At 34.8% G+C, this 17,532-nt stretch overlaps 1 protein-coding gene across 1 annotated transcript in view; it reads left to right on the top strand.

The window, feature by feature from the left end:
• DGKB (diacylglycerol kinase beta) overlaps positions 1 to 17,532 on the top strand; it is a gene marked incomplete at its 5' end in the record, with an annotated part of 289,302 nt that overhangs the window by 40,304 nt on the left and 231,466 nt on the right. Inside the window, 2 exons of the mRNA XM_026070300.1 lie at positions 6,965 to 7,081; positions 10,948 to 11,021. Of these exons, the coding sequence (XP_025926085.1) occupies positions 6,965 to 7,081; positions 10,948 to 11,021 (191 nt within the window). The remainder of the gene's footprint in view (positions 1 to 6,964; positions 7,082 to 10,947; positions 11,022 to 17,532) is intronic.

Raw genomic sequence — 17,532 nt, 5'->3', positions numbered from 1 at the left:
TCTCTCTCTCTCTTTCTCTCTCTCTCTTTCTCTCTCTCTCTTTCTCTCTTTCTTTTTTAAATCCTAAAATGATTCTTCTGTTTTTCTTATAGTAGAGATCAATTTTAACTCAGTTGAATACAAGCTTACCATTGAGCGGAGAAAGTCAGTGCAATGTGTAAGCATCTTTATGAGCAATCAGATCTGTGGAAGTTGAGTACTAGCCTTATTGTGAGTTTCTGAACTTAGAAACAGCAGGAATAGTTATTTGAATAAATATACTTCTATGGGGAAAGAATTCAAATCTTGTTGGGTATTAAGTAATGACATAGCAATTGAAACAGAAGAATACCATTTTTTCCTTCTAGTTGCATATCGTATTGCAGATTCAGTTCTTTGAGAATCTAAAACAGACCTGAAATATAATGGTGTGCTTATCTACAATAAGAGCTTTTTCATTTCTTTGAAGTCAGAAGGAAATTAATAATTGCCCTGGAGGAAAATGTATCTTTCTAACTAATTATCTGTTCAGCAAACACAGTTCAATGTTAAAATAATAAGATGCTGATAAACTGAAATGGCAGACATTCAATCATTTTAAGTTATATCTAGTTGCCTGCCCACAATTCATCACTACTCTCTGCCCCTATGTTTATTCCTTACATACTCTCCCATTGAAGTTTAATATGCTTTTATTTTCAAAATACTTTTCCAAATGTTTTTTATTCCTTGAAGCACGTTTATTTTYGCCTACTGTAGCCCAAATTTATTTTAGGTTTCAAATTAAATAAAAAGTCTTGGGCCCTACTGTTGTTACATATTGATGTAAATTTTGAATGGATGCAAGAGGTAAGGCCAGTTACCTTCTGCCAACTAAATGAAGCGAAGCTGACATGCTAAATGAGAAATATCTGGTTGTGATTTTGAGAAGTCTTTACATCTCTGTTAAGACAGTTTAAAAAAGCAACACAGATTTTATATAATGTCACGATGTAGTGATTTCTTGTTCAAAAATAATCTTGGAGTCAGAGAGTTCTTGTCCTCGGAGGGAATTTTCAGATGACGTAGTATTCATTCCAGCTATCACCTAAGGTGGCTACCAGTATTATCGATGACAAAATAGTAATGTACGTAGCTGATCTCAGGCTCCTAGCATAAACCTTTGGAACTGAGGAGAGCCATGTGAAAAAGGAGAAATATGCTTCTTAACAAAAAAAAAAAAAAAAAAAGTTATTGAAAATTCTCTTAATGCTACCCCTTAATCATTCTGATTGACACAATGTTTCTGACGCAACAACTATCAAATTATTAGAAGCTTCATCTTCCCTTTGTAGGATAGGCACATATAACTCATTGAACAGATACTCTTGCTAATGACTTGGTCACTAATCTTGTCCACAGGATGACTTTTAGCTTCAGCCCATGGACATAGATCTGGGTATTGGGCTCCATGAGCTTTCAAGGCAGCATAATACAGTGTCCTAATACTGACCCTTCTGATCAGTATGTATACACAGTTAGAGCTGGAAATGTGGAGATAACTTTATAAAATGATTTTTTTAAAATATTGTGGTCCATCTATATAATAGTTAGTTGGATATAATATTCAATAGCTGTTACAGATAGATTCCTTCCCAGGCTTGCCCCCCACCTGTTTTCTGGGTGTCTGAATGCTTAATTCTTTTTGGTTATTTGGGTAACTATGAACAGAAATTACATGGAATGGAAGTTTTGTAAGTAGGGTCTTGAATATCATGTATGCTTACAAAATGGCAGTCTAGGAGTATTTAATCTAATATTTCATTGCATATTAAAACATAGTTTTTGCATCCCTTGGAGACTGCCAGGTCATTAAACAAAGTAGCTCTAAGGAATCACAGTATGACTTTTAAGAAAGACCAACCTCTCCTTCCTCCAAATTCCTTAAAAAAAGAAAACCCTTCAGTTTGGCATTCAGGTCACATATTTAAGCTTCCACGGGCTTCATCTTGCAAAAATTTGAGGATACCTTTCCATTCTTTGACAAATCGATACCTTTCAAACTCAAGTCTCAAAGTTCTAAAACAAGAATTTTAGTAATTTTTTCAGTTTACGCATAGTAATGTTGAATTTGGTCCTTTCCATATGCACCACCACTCCCAAACTGAACTTCAGGATATACGCCTCAACAGAAGGCGTATATTGTGAAAGAAGCAAGTACCACACAGAAGTCATCTGGAGTTTTCAGTAGTTATCTGACAAATCGTTTAACGAAAGTAACCATTCACTAGTGGTTTTACAATCCTATTTAATGTATAGATTCTAAAAATAAGTAGTTTTAAATAATCTCGGTTGTGTACAAAATAATTTAGAAATATACAGATTTTCACAAACTGAATAAGAGACAAGGTGGCAAAAATCAATTTTTGCTGCATAAGGACTGCATTCCATGTCAGCAGTTAAAATATACACAGAAAACTACTTAGTAAAACATTAGTTGTTAATCTTCTGTTTTCTCATGACAACAGCTACGATATCGTACAATATTTCTAAATATCACTATTTTGTTTAAAGGAAAAAAAAGTGTCTGTTCATAGAAAAAAAGAACTGAGATGTTTTTTGAGAATAAATGTTGTATAGCTTGTCAATCGTAGTATAAGAAATCTTTTTAAATAAGATTCCTCTCTTTGGATGAGGATTCAAAGACTTAGAAAATAAACAACATAAAGAGAGTACTCCCCAAGTACCAAGTATCTCTTTTTACTGTATGAAAGAGTGTAATCCTCAAATTTTCCAGTATTTTTGCTGGTGATAAAATGATACCACACATACTCTCAGGAGTGTAAATTATATGATATGGCATCCAAAACACTGGGGAAGTGTGGTTGTGCAAATGTGTTTTAAAAAAAAAAAAAAAAAAGAAAGGAATAAAGCACCTTATATGTTTTTTGTTAAATACAACTGCTGCAAGGTAGCATTCCTTGTGAGAGCTCTCTCCAGCCCATTTGCCATCCCAGCTGTTCAGTATTGCAGCCTAATGTTCTTTTTTTCCAACAGACGCTACCCACTTTAGGAGGTTTGCTCCCTGAGGTGCGTAATGGGGAGGCATCCATGTACACATGAGTACTGATGGATCATGATAATGTACATTCTTCTTGCTATAAAGTGCATTTTGAGGCTGAGCTAACTATCTAGATATGGTGTTCTGTGTTGTCATTTGAAAGGTCCTATCTCATTTATCAATTCTTTTTTCTTACTTGGGTGAATAAAGGATAGGTAAAATTGAGAGGCAGTTTTTATTTGACAGTGATCTAACTGGAGTGGTACTGAATGGTGGAAGCTCCATCCTATCAGTTAACAGGTAATGTCTTCAAAGTGAGAGTTCAAGGGGAGAAAAGAGGGCATGAGAGATGCAAAAATGGGTCGAAAAGATTCTTCCTGTGATAAATGCTTCTTTGAAAGGTATATGCTCTGGCATATACCAAACAAAAGAAAAACTTGATTCTTTGAGCCATCAAAATGTACAATAGCTTTTAAAAATGCTGTATTCAATCTCTGTCAACTTCATGCATGTCCACCAGAAAAAAATTATTCACAGATACATTAATCATTTTGTATGCTTTAATTAAAAAAGATATTAACACAGCACAATTGTAGTATAAACATTTCTTACCTTGAAAATACATGTTTGTATTTTGTAATATCACTTATTTTCAGTGCATGTCAGATTCTAACATTAAGTTAGAACTCGTACGCTATTATCCAAAGATGATTTTATTAAATTGTTATTATCTCATAAGGAAATGACATTGTTTAGTTCATGATAATCTTGGATATTTTAGTAATTCCCTAATTCCTGAAATTTATTCAAATGGTCATTTGCAACTGGATTAGAAAGCCAGCTTTCTATTTCATATAAAATACAGAATATCTGTACAAGAATGTTTACAAGGTAATTTTTAATTAAAATCTTTCATGGTAAATGTTTCTTTTTGTGTACCTTTAATAGAAATATTTAGTAGAGAGTTAAGATGCAGGTTATTATATTATTTCATATAAACCGTAAGTCAGATCCTCATAGTGTGACATATATGTAGGTTCTATAATTTTAGGAAATCTAGAATCTCTTATCATCATCTTCATGAAAGTTTCAGAAATATTACTTTTCATAATGCAGTGACATATAATGTGGTATCATATGTATAAAAGATAAGTAATAGGAAATATTTTATTTGTACTTTCTTCAAAAATCATCATTGAAAGAAGTAAACCTTAAAAGATAACAAGGTCCAGTATCCTTACTGGATTTTTTATAACCTTCCAGACAGTTTTGTATCATGAATATGCTTTTTCCTTATATTCTGTGATGTGTATGGCCTGATTTTATTGAGTCACTGCTAAGGAGAAACTGTCTTGGTCTGTGAGGCAAGAGTTGTCTTGCTTATGGGACCAGGTAGTATAAATTAGGAAAAGAATGTTTCTGAAAGGAAATGATGGAGCAGTCATAGGACCAGCAGAGGGTATTTGCTGCTGTCTGTCTCATGCTGGGACAAATTAAAAAAAATAAAATAAAACTTTGCTTGAGGTAATTGTTACTGGTTTATTTTGTGAATGATTGATAACAGGAGGTTTGGGCATTATGGTAAACATCCTTTATGTAAAGACAGTTCTCAGCAATGTATAAATACTCTTCCTCTAAGTAATAGCATGAAATATGAAAGGAGTTTTTTGGTGCCATACATTATGAGTAGGCCTCTTTTTAACTTTTTTTTTTTTTTTTTTAACTCTTTAAACAGGCATCCTCTATGTGCTCGGTCTTTTCCCTTCTGTTATCTTCTTCCTTGAGCTATCAAAAATACATTTTTTAACTTAACATTTTTATAGACTATGTGAATTCTCTCTCCATGTCTGATTTTTGTTATGAGTCAGGATTTTATAAGAGCTGTGTGTCTGCGTTAATGACATCTGATTTGATTTTTGAATATATTGCAATATTCAGCAGCCAGATTTGGCCATATGACTTCAGGTAATGCAAAATCCTGTCTAACATGGTGCACTTACTCTGTAACATGTAGTGACTTTTAAGCAATTCATATTAAGGGAAGTTATTTGCAAAGCTGTTTAAAAACCCAAAGCTGCTTCTTACATGAAACTTCCTTCATACTGAAGTTGTCTTACTCTCCATTACTGGCACTAACCAATGGCATAGCGCATTAATGTTTGTGTTAGATCACAAATGTTATTCTGCTTGGATTCTTTGTCCTGGCTCCAGTTTGTAAAAATCATTGAATAAATAAATGCAGAGTTGGTGATTTCTTAGGCAGAGATGTGGGCAGTGTATGTCTGTCTGTGTTTTGAAGGTTAGAACTCGGATGAGGTGGTGTAACAACTTCTACAGAGCCTTATTATTTTCTTCTTAGCTACATTAAAGGTAGTTTTCTATTTAAAGCAATATGTAGGCTAGACTCTTAGACCTTCTCCTGAACTGGTGCGGTTATTCAAAGCATTCAAGAGCTCGGTTAACTAACCTCTTAGGGATCTCATTGTGAATGGGAAATAGTGTAGACTCCCCTGTTTATTCCATGGCATGTGTTTGTCAGTCCTCTTACAGGAAATGTGACCGGATCGCCACAGTTCTCCAGAGCACCTGACTACCCAAAGCAGCCTGGGATGACTCAGAGCACTATTTGCCTCAGGACCAGACTGAGGCTGTGTCGGTATTCAAATTTAAGAAAACCAAAGATGGTATAAAAATAGTGATTGTCCACAACTGTATTAATGAAACAGTAATACTAGGGAGGCACTGTATTAAGCTGGGAGTTATACTGTTCATCCCAGAGAATCTGTGTCAACATTTCTTACCAGTTTAAACTGCTCTAGAAAGAGTGACATGGATTAATTGCTAGTGAAATCCCTTAGGCTTTATCAGAGGTACCACAGAGATGAGTTTGGCCTGGTATGCAACGTAAATGGTAACGTTTAATGAACTGCTTACTGAGTGCAGTTGCAGGGGGTGTATGTCCTTCATGCTCTTTTCTGCTGCAGCAGCTTTGTGCCAGCCCATTCCCCCGACTAGTTTAAAGCCTCCTTGCACTTGTGAAGTGAGGAAAGTGACTGGAGTGCAATTGGGTTTGGGGACGCTAATTCCTTTTGATAAACATCTGCTGTCTTATTTTATGGTGCATTTTTTGGACATGCTAAAAGGACATGCTGGATGCAGTTTATAAATAGAAAAGAAAATGAGATGCAAAGAACAAGGACAATATTTCTTTTGTTTGTTTTTAACTCTCACAGTTCTTTGAAATGACCTCACAACAGCTGAAAATACGATTACAGCAACATACTTTTCTTGAAGAGCTTTCCTCTTTCTAATAACCACCTAGTTGTGCTATGTATTGCTAGTATTAAAAGTTGCCAACTGCTTAGATTCCGATATAGATTCACAACTTCCCCTGGACTGAGTATAGTCCTTCTGATACAAAATACATATTTTATAAAAAGCTGCTTTAAATATATACCTTTTAAAGATAGGCAGTCAATTGATTATGGTACATTTAGAATAGGTATATTTTGCCAAAAGTGGCAAAGTATCATAGGACAGCCGACCTTTGCCAGCAGTTAGGACTAGATTTTGATAAATTATTATATTGGCTGTTATAAATGTGCTTATTAAATGATTAAGGATTTTGTATGATTGGCTTTCAAGTTGCAAAATGCCAACCTGCAATGCCAGATTATCTTCACATCATTGCTTTAATTTGTGTTGTGACTCCACACTTTCCATCTATCTATTACCTAGTTGATGTCTAGGCACATAGATAGATGTTATGTGAAGTGGACAAACATTGTGTAGTAACTTGACTGAGATCTCATTTTCATTAAAGCAGAATCTGACATTATTCTCTAGTGAAACAACAAATTTTGTACAGGCACTGTGTAATTTACAACAGCATTATATAATGTGTTAAAATTTCCATTTTGTTCTTTTTCTGTTCTTTTCTCAAAGGAAAGGCAGGCAACAGTGAAAAAAGAAAAGAGTTGCCCCCAGCAAATGAACAAACTGGGAGAACGGAGCAAAATGCAAAGAGCAAATTCAGTCACCGTAGATGGACAAGGTCTTCAGGTGTGATTATTGTTGTTATTTTAATTTTAAGAAGATATTTATAGGTTTGAAGACAACAATAGGGTGAGCAGTCTTAAAAGTAAAATATTTCCTATATATGCATTCTTCTAATACTTCACTCTTACATATTTAAAAATATGACAATAAGATAACTTCTTCCATTTGTACAGGATTTCCATTTATGGGAATCCTCTGTTTCTGATATGGCTGATAGGACTTCCTAAGACATTAAGGGGAAAGGGGTACTAGCTCTATAACACTTGGATTATGGGGTGAGGATGAATTTGATTGTTTTAGTATCTGTCATGCAACATTGTTTGAAGTTACTTGATAAAACTGAGCCTATGACTTGATCATTGTTGGACCTTTTAACTGATAGACGGATGGATTAGACTTCGAAGATATTTGTCCAGGCATTTCCAAAAAAAGTATTTGGCACATCACAATTAAGGGTGGAGCTAGGCAAGGTGGCTGCAGTACTAGCTTTAGCTATAAAAAATGGAGATTTTTCTACTTTAAAAKAAACCTGATAGTATGTACCTGTGTGTGTGATTGAGGAGCAATGTTATTGTAGGGAGGTTAGAGCACATTGGAAGTTCTACCTGAACTGCTAGACTTCTTTTCCTTGAGATATGGGCAGTTTTGAGTAGTGTYAATGTTCATATATGTGTTGCTTCTTCTTGATTTCCTCAGGAGTTAATGATCATCATGATAACAATGTGATAATCATTTAATATACATCATTGACTGCTCTCTGTATCTTTTGATGTTCTGGAATTGAGGTTCAGTAAAATGCCAAAGATTCCATTATCATAGATCAAATGCTGAATACCTCATAATTATTTCATGATACCCCTTATTGTGTCAGGATAGAGAGGCTTATTGTATTGTTTCATTTTTTTAGGTTTGTGAAACATTCTTCTTATGACAACTCAAAGGGAAAAAAATAACATGACTGGCAGCATATTATAGTGATCATTTTCCATGGCTCTCAAGGCTCTCTTCCTGTGGTTGCCATCTGCCCAGGCTGCAGTAGTATTCAGATCACCTGTGACAGATGAAACATGAAGCAAAAGGGCGAGTGTATTTATTGACAGAATGCTTAAGCTATGTCTGATAAATCACAGTGTGAAGAGCTGTAATAAACTGGTGCTACCAGAAGCACATGGAAAATTCTCTAACACCAGGGAGATATCTGTGCAATTCCAAAGAGCAAAAGTGCTCTAGATAGAGGAGAACTTTTCTGGCATCTCCTTTCAGYAGCAGCACCATGTATCATGAATTTTTATTTTACCTCCAGGATTAGGTTGCTTATGTTTGCAGTATATTTTCAGGATGATCTGGAGCAAAATTTCTGTAGCTGATCAAAGTATGCTACTGTAATTCTACCATAGCTGGCCAAAGTACACTACTTGAGTTGTACAGTAAGCACTTACATTTTGCTGGTGTCTTCTCATTTGAGCATGATCTTCAGTGATTTCAAACAGAAAAGGATTATGATGATTTTTTTTGAAATTTCGTTTAATCAGAAAATACGTTTGATCAGATCGTGATGTTAATGGCATTAGTTTATGATTTAAGATCCCAAGATACTGTATCAGAGATACCCAGCAAATCCCCACATTAGTTCTGTGAGACCTCTGTTTTAAATATGGGAGAAGCTGTATATAATTGGTTTCCTCTTAAAAACAAACAAACAAACAAACTTTTTTTTGCAGGCTTGGTCCCAAAAAATTTAAGTCACATGTCCAATAGCTTCATGAAGATTGTCTTATGTTAGATTAGCACCTGAAAATATTCACCAACTTAGTCTAAATCTTAGGTTGCATTGTGAATTATATGGAAACGTCTACATTATTTAGAAAACTAATTTAGAAAAGCTGTAAGAAATTAATTGAAAGAGACCTTATTTTGGAATCAAGTAGAATACAAACTGGTTTTAGATTTTTTTGGTGATCCTAGACCACCTACCTATAATAATAGGGTTAAGTTTTGAAATAAAAGATTTAAAAGAAAAATAAGTTCATCAGATTTAGTTTTTGCTGAGAAAAGTATCAAGACAAAACCTTCCTTCCATCAGAGAACAGTGTGCACATAACTCAGTGGCAGTGGATATCTGCACGACTTAGAGAAGACTATTAATCATAGTTAAGCACATTCATCTTACTTCTTTCTAGCTAACCAGCATAATGATCAGGATTATTATTTCTAATTAGAGGAAGTAATAGATCATGTATAACCTTAGGATGAGTCTCATTAATTAACCTGCGTCCTAAGGGATTTCAGTAGATAGTCCATCTCTGTCACAATGAGCACCATTGGTTTACACTTAGTTCACAGGAACAAACATCTTGTGAATTGGCTAAATAACTAAAATTGATTAAAACAGTAGATAAAAATTAAACATATGACAAACTTCAATATGTCCTGCAATTTGATATTGTATGTGTTTCAACCTACAGTACTATACTGTAAGAATATACTGCAAAAGAATCTGATGCTGTGTTGGTTTTATGCTAGGTTTAGTTCCACTCATTTTGCTGAAGTTTTTCCTAATTTTTTGTTGTATGAATTGGATCAGAATTGGACCCATTGTTTGTATAATTATGGATGGAAAAAGGGGTTTCAGATACATATAGGATTGTCAAACTAAACCCCTTAGCTTCATGTTCTTTAGGTTCTGCCTTAAGTTATATTTTGTGCAATCTTCAGCTGAAAAGATTCTGTTGTTTCAGGAATTATGAGTAAGGATTTGGAGCAAGAATTTTCAATATATATGCCTTTTGAAACAGAGACAATCTAAGCAAACAGAGACAATCTAAGCAAACAGAGACAATCTAAGCAAACAGAGACAATCTAAATTGTTAGTGCATGACTTCGGAGATGTTGACTTTGCACTCTTAATATGCTTTTAAATATTTTAAAACTGTGATATATGGCTAAAAGTGATACTATTTTCATATGAATACTCACTTTATGATTTAAAAACAGGTGTTAGAGGTAGCTCTTCATCTGATGTAAATTTTTTACATTCTTCAAAGTCAATGGAGCAAAAGCAGTGAACACTCATATCTTATGGCATTTGAAAATGCAACAGTATTCCTTAGAAGGAAGGCGTTAGTTTAGTATGTAAAACATTCCAAACACAAGAGAAGACATAGTAGAAGGCATTGTCTCCTTCAGTATGAGTATTTCTTCATCCTCTTCTCTATTCTTTTCCTCAGATTTATAACTTCCACGACATTTTATCTCCTATCCTTTTTTCAGCTTCCCAGCTGTCTAAGCTATTTAAAGGAGCTAATTATTACTGATTGTTATGTTTTTAAAACTGTGTGATTTCATGTCTTTTCAAGTAGTACAGGTTTCTGTCATTTAAGAAAATAAAAATTATTGTTGTGTTTGTGAGATTTCCCTCAAGTTTAAGATTTCTTATAGCTATATTTGATCTTTATAGCATAGTGTCATTTCTCCTCCTCCTCATGAGAAAATAGGTTTTCTTCATAGCTTTTTGGCATAGGAAGTAACTCTTTTGTCAGAATTAAAGTTATGCATTTCTTTCATTGAAAGTTTTCTTCTCTATTGATGGATATAACCTATATATATCAGTATTGATTTCAATGGAATTATATGTTAAAATGGCATCATAGCTGTAAGCCAGACAGCTAGCATAAAAAATTGTAAATGTCACTTATAATTTGTGGGAAATTAATGAAGTGAGGATTATTGCAAGTTGTGGAATTACTTCCAGCTGGATTACATAGCATAACATAGAGTTTGCATTAAGCTTTTTGTTTTCTGTCTACTGTAGGAAAAAATGAATGCAACACACAGCATTAATGAGTGGCTGTGTTATTCCCTTCTTTTAGATCACTCCAGTTCCAGGCACTCATCCACTTTTAGTTTTTGTCAATCCTAAAAGTGGTGGGAAACAAGGTGAAAGGTAAGGATTATTTTCTCTTTTCATTGTTTTTTCTTTCTCTATTTGATCTGTGGTGTGTTTAAAAATGGATCTGAAACGTTTAGACATGATAAGAAATGCAAGATTGGAGTACATTTTATAGTGTTATGCCTCGCATTTGGACATTCCCATTACCCTGTTTAGCAGGTACACATTAGCATATGCTTATAAACTCTGCAATTAAAAACTAGAATGAGTTCTATGCAACGGTTTCATTTCACATCTGAAAGAGTAACTGTACTCAGTGCATGGTTTTGTACAGTTTGCATAAAGCCGTGAATTGCTATATTTTGCATTGTAAACTTCATATTGTAACAGTTTTAATATCTGTATTAATTATGCAAAAGGGTCAATACTTTAAAGTGTAGACAGTATTCTGTTTTCTAATAAATGACTTACCTTTTGAAGACTTCGTAATTAAACTTTCCAGCCTTTTAGGTACGTGAGGGGGAAAAAAAAGTAGATAGGAAGCATTTTAACAATCAAGTTAGAGTATCAAGGTCTAATTACATAGACTTTACAGAGATTCAATTTTAAGTATGTCAGTAATGATATTAATTTGAATTCAAAAAGCCTATATGTATGCTTAAATGTTAGTGCATCAGTATAGATATGATAAAGGCAAGGAGCCTTCTTCTCCTACCTTGTTCTGCAAACTTGTTTTTTCAGGGTTTACTTCAGAATCACAGTTGCTAACAATATGGCCATTTTTGATCAAAACTAAAATTCTATCATCATGTAAATCCCAGTATTTTTAGACTAGCTTCTAATGCCAGTGCTGTAATTTATTCTTGAAATCTTGAAAAAGAAGGTTACAGTTTTTTGGCCAATTTCACAGTGAAGAGGCCATCTGTGGACACTGAGCGATGTGAATACCCAAATGCCCCAAAGGAAGGACCTAGTGTGACTCTACACCTGGAATCAGGGGAGCAAAGAAACTTTTAAGTGTGTCAGCTCTCCCTACCTCTTCCTCATTGCCTCCATCAGATCGTTTCTTTCAGTGTTTCCTCATTTAAACCAAAAGGGCACACAATCCTGTAAGGCAGATGTTAGGGAAATCTCAGAACTCAAGAACATTTAACCAAAACTATGCTCAAAGACCTCGGAGAGAAGAAGGTATCACTTAGGAGTTGATTATGAAATCTGTGGGCTGCTATGCCTAGTTATCACCCTGCCAATAAGGTTTGTTATGTCAAAGGCAGTTGACTGATCTAAAAGATCCAACCTAAATAGTTTCAAGATTTCAAGATCATGCCTTTGCAATCATGATAATACAATATGAACCAACAGTTGAGGCTTACATGGTGAGCATTCGTATTTCAAACGCTGTAGTGTGAGGTGTGCAGTCAGGAACACTGTGGAAGGTAATGCASTAGCGCGCAGCTTGCCTGATATGAAGTTAGTAGGTCAGGAATCCAGTTTGGAAATATATATGTGAGAGGTAGGTTAGAGAGCTGCACTTGCCTGGTTAGTTATAACATAGAAACAGTTTAAGGAAATGCTGTTTCACACTTTTAGTTCCCAGCTCAGAATTGATCCCAGATGTTACTAGCTGAATAGGCTTAACGAGCATGAGGGATGTCATTTAATGATGCATATTTTCTTCTGTTAAAGCAAGTTTAAAACCTGATCCCCAACTCAATCTCTTGTTTCCATTCACATATAGCAGTCTGGCACCTCTCCGTTTATGTTAATGCAACCGTTAATGGGGCCAAGCAGATCACAGAAATGATCAGAATTTAAAAAAATAGTGCCTTCAAAAATGCGTATACGTGTTTAGTTCACTAACACCATTACCTACGAGCATCATTACACAATGAAGTGTGTAGCATGAGGACAGCAACAAGCAGCTGGGTATAGTGAAGTATAAGAACCTCTTAAATTGGCTTTGATGTCACAGAAAATATAATGTTTAACTGCATACTAATTTGTCAAGGTTGCACTCAAGTTTTCTATGTTAGCAGGAGCATGTCAAGAGCTCTACTGCATACCCATGTAGACACATCTCAAGTCAGTTACCAGCAGGGGATGTTTTTATCTCATGGTTTGATCTAAAACTAAATTTAAAAAGAGGAAGAAAAAGGAATGCTCTTCCACCTATGGAATATTTTATTAAAAGGTTTTTGCCATCTGCCTTTTGGGTGTTGACGTTTCGTATTGATTCCAGTCAACATAATAAAATGATAAAATCAGGATGTTAAGATCACATATTACCTGGAAGATTTAATCTGAAGTATGGAATCATTTCCAGGGAACAATAATATTTATCTTTTTTACTTTTCCTGGTTTTTACATGTCTGATATATGGTCAATAACCAGAAAGAGAGGAAACTCCCCGAGTTTTGTGGCAGTTACATATTGTGAAAAGTAAAAGAAAAGGATATTTGAAGACATAACTAGCTTTGCAAAATGCACAGTGATGGTGATTCAGATCAGACTCTGATTATAGTGATTTTGCAATCTAGTCAGGTACCGAGAAACTTAAGAGTAGAGAATAGGTTGTAACAAAAGCAAAATTTCCATGGGGGGGGGGGGAACCTGCTAATTTTTGTAGATGAGAATTTCATTATCTTGGCTCAGTCAGATTAAGGTGATGTTTTAATGAGAGCTGTTCTTCAGTCTTTACTTAAGATTTGCTATATTTGAGGGATCATGATGAATGAAGTTATGATTTCTAATTGACTTTCATTGAACACAGAAAGGTTATTGCAGATATTGTCAAGAATCCAGTGTTCCCACAGTTCCCCTGTATGAGACTTTATGCCTTGCCATATGGTAAGCCAACCCATTTCAGTGCCCTTAGACTTGGAGAGAGTGCATGCATCCGTCTGACACCAAATTGAGTAAATGGCCTCCCCCAATAATAATTCTGTCTTTTCCATTCTTATTTTGCAAACCCTTTCAAATCTCTCAAATGCAAAGGAACGCAACTGAGGATCGATCACTTTAATGTAAAGGAAGGTAGATACTTTAGTTTTGGTTTTGAGTGTTGCAACAAAGGGGACATATATAACATAATGGATAACATAAATGGATATGTAGAAAGAGTGCATTCAGAAGATAAAAATAGTGTGTTGGGAGCATCTGTGATCTCTACAACCATATCTAGATTACCTTATCAATGTTTTAAAATTTGAATGCTGTTAAGAAAGACCAGTTATGCAAAATGTATAGTGTTCAATAGCATGTTCTTCTGTATAGCTTTCTCTTTTAAAAGCTAATGCCATGATTTTCAGATATAATTACAAAATAGAATACTATGAAAATAATCCAGTCATGCCGCCTTCTCAAATGGAGAGATAGGTACCTATTGCCTATCACCTGAAATGCAAATGCATTTAAACATTTTTTATTTGTTCTTAAGGGATTTACTCCAATGTAGATATGTATACATTATACAGATATGTATAACAAGTTAAAAAAGTGTATAGTTTAACATGTATTAAGCAGTAAGTAGCAGATTAAAATTAAAATTGATGATTTTTAGCCTTTCACAGACCAAAAATAGACTAATTAAAATGAGATTGGATAGGAGTTCATCAAACCCAATCAGGTGTCTTCTTTGGGCTATGTTACAATTTAACATGTTTTCAATAGTTGTGCATAAAATGGAAATTTAAGCACTTGTGAGTACATTTAGTCAGAAAAAATTACAATATTTCCATTTTGTCCTAGAGCTAACATTCCTGCATGTCTGACTTTAAGATCTAACTTATCAAGACAGCAGTTTTCAATAAWCTGTGAATAAAATGTATGTAATTGCTACATCATTGATGAAATAGGTTCTTTCAACAGAAGAATATACAACTGGCAAGTGGTTATGACATGTAGTGCTTCCAAAGACTGTTATTGTGAAGGGTAATGTTTCTCACATAAGAGTACTACTAAATCACACTGTTGTTTTGCCACACTCATTACCTTTTTACTTTCCCCTTCCCCATTTTAAAATTTATTTGCCTGACCAGCAGGTGAGTTTAAACAATTGTTTCCTTGACAAATGTGCGGTTGGATGCACTGGAGATCAGCTTCCGTACACTGACGTTTCCTGCTGACTCCACTTTCAGTATCTGTGCAGTGCAGGTTGATGATATCTTTGACCTTTGTTGTTTTCAGACAACTTTGTTTCGAAGTGGCTTTTCCATCCCACTTTATGATTACACTGGATTTCTAAGCTCTCATTTAGCATTACAGATGTTCTTTTTAAAATGCTGTATGTCCTGGAGAAAAGACTATTAACATTCTTTTATTTGGGGGGTGAGGACTTTGGCTTCTTTGTCATTATTGATAAATTCCCCTCATCTTAAATCATCCCCCAGATGACTGAAATGATGCATTCCCCAGATGGCAGAAAGCACTGTTGTGGCCAGCTTTTCCCCCAGTACAGTCAACTTTCCTACCAGTTTTGGAGTACCAACACATTTCTGTCCCTCTATGTCTCCTAACTTTCTAAAGCAGTGATCTTATGACTTTGAAAGATAGCTCAGTCTAGCTCAGACCAAGCAGTCACATGCAGTAAGGACTATTTTCTTCAGTAGCAGAGCTGTTTACAAAAGATTCCAGCCCTCTTGGCCCTTTCTGCTGTAATTTCCTGCCTCCTCAGTTATGCTAGTGCAGCTGTTTTGGGGTTTCCACTGCATATCGTATGATGGGCATGATGTAAGTGAGGGGAAGAAATGACAGCAGAGAAACTTTTCTGATGATTTGTGTTTTAACTTGGATCTGTGGAATTATCTAGATCGCAGAATAACCCAGTGAACAGTTACATAAGCACAACTGTATGTTGGTAAACTGTGTTATGGGGTAGGTACCAGCTGAATGGTGACAAGTGGTAATTTCATAAACTGGCTTTGTTCATAGAATTGTGGTCAGTCACAAAGAGCTCTCTTATGTGGCATTACGAACTGCACTGCCTTGTTGCTTTGTCTGCACAAACCACCAGTCGCAAAGCAACCATGTCTGAGTCCTTCCTTGCAAACAGAAGCAAACACTTTTTTTTTCCCCCTCCCAAAATACGTCAATGTTGTTAGGCTGTTCAGTATTGTACATATAAAACTGGGAAGGCTAAATTACTGTTCATTTTCTAGTTTTGAATGTGTCACTCACACTGTCAGAACTAGTTACAGTTTAGTATGAAGACAAACACAGGCAGTTTCTTCCTCTTTCTTGGTAAATGTATGAACTGAAATGAATCATCATGAAGTTATGAATTTTACACAGGCTAGCATACATAAATATGTGTTATAATAATTTAAAGCTTGATGTGTCATTTACAATGAGTCATTATAGCGTGATTCTGCTGGTGTTGATGTTCAACCAGTATCTATGAATGGCATGCGTTGAATCAAGTAGGATTCAGTGTAATCTCTTCATTATTGCTGGTGGACTTCTAGGCTTTGTCTAGAGATACATGGCTCCCTCTTTTTTAAGAAGGTTTTTATAGCATTTCACTGATACCCAACAATAGTATTGTGAGTGTAGGTAATGGCTGCTATGTTTTGTAGCTCCTAACTTTTAGGCAGCTAATAGTTAAGCTTTTAGGGCTTCATAACAATATTGTTGAGGAACTCCCTCAGGTCAGCTACACAGGTTAAAGTCACTGCACTTTTGACCAGGTTAAATGGCATCACTGTCACTGAGAAGCAACTGCTGTCATTGACAAGCAACTTACACATACTAACTAAAAAATTAAAAATAGGATCCCTTTGCATCAGTAAGATACTGCATATGAAATGAGAATATAGTGTTGTAAATCCACTGTCAAATGTCTGATTTAGTCATCATCACAACAGTTGACAAAAATGTGCATGCTTGCAAAGAGAAGCCAATCATTTCACATTGACGTTTTCTGTCATGATTGGCATCAGGAATAGATGTGTGTGTGTGTTTGAATATAATGCTTTAGAAAGAAGCTGATATCACTAAATAATTGATAAGTTAATAAAATTTTCCAATTTAGCAATTTTACAGATAATTATAAATTTGTATTTGGTATTCTTATACCCTCCTTTTCTGTCTAGCCTGATAAATTATGTATTTCTGTTAAAAAAAAAAAAAAAAAAAATCCCCCAATGTGCACATAGATTGTGTCTAGACAGTTTTATTTTGCTGAATTTGAAACCATGTGGACATTTAAGTTAAAAGAATTTAATTCTTATTATGCATCTATTTTATTTAACACAGTAATAAAGGTTATTTGAAAAGAAAGGAAGAGATATTCCAGTGGAAAAAAATAAGTATTCTTAAAAACATTAAAATATTAATTAGCTTGAGGACATCATAAACATTAAAATTAAAAGCAGGAATCAAGGTTGTATAAATTCAAACTATTTTCATAGATCCCAGGCATATATTCAGTCATTCTGAGCTCACTCTTTCATGTCTTTACTTATTTCTAAATAAGAAATGATACAGGTACCGCATTTTAGTGAGTGTAGAAATTGCATTTCTAATGCTTGTAATCAAGACACAAAACATTTGTAATACTTTTATGACA

Source organism: Apteryx rowi, unplaced genomic scaffold, assembly GCF_003343035.1.
Source record: "Apteryx rowi isolate R43461 unplaced genomic scaffold, aptRow1 scaffold_309, whole genome shotgun sequence".
Taxonomy (NCBI): domain Eukaryota; kingdom Metazoa; phylum Chordata; class Aves; order Apterygiformes; family Apterygidae; genus Apteryx; species Apteryx rowi.
This window is presented reverse-complemented; position numbering and strand designations above follow the sequence as displayed.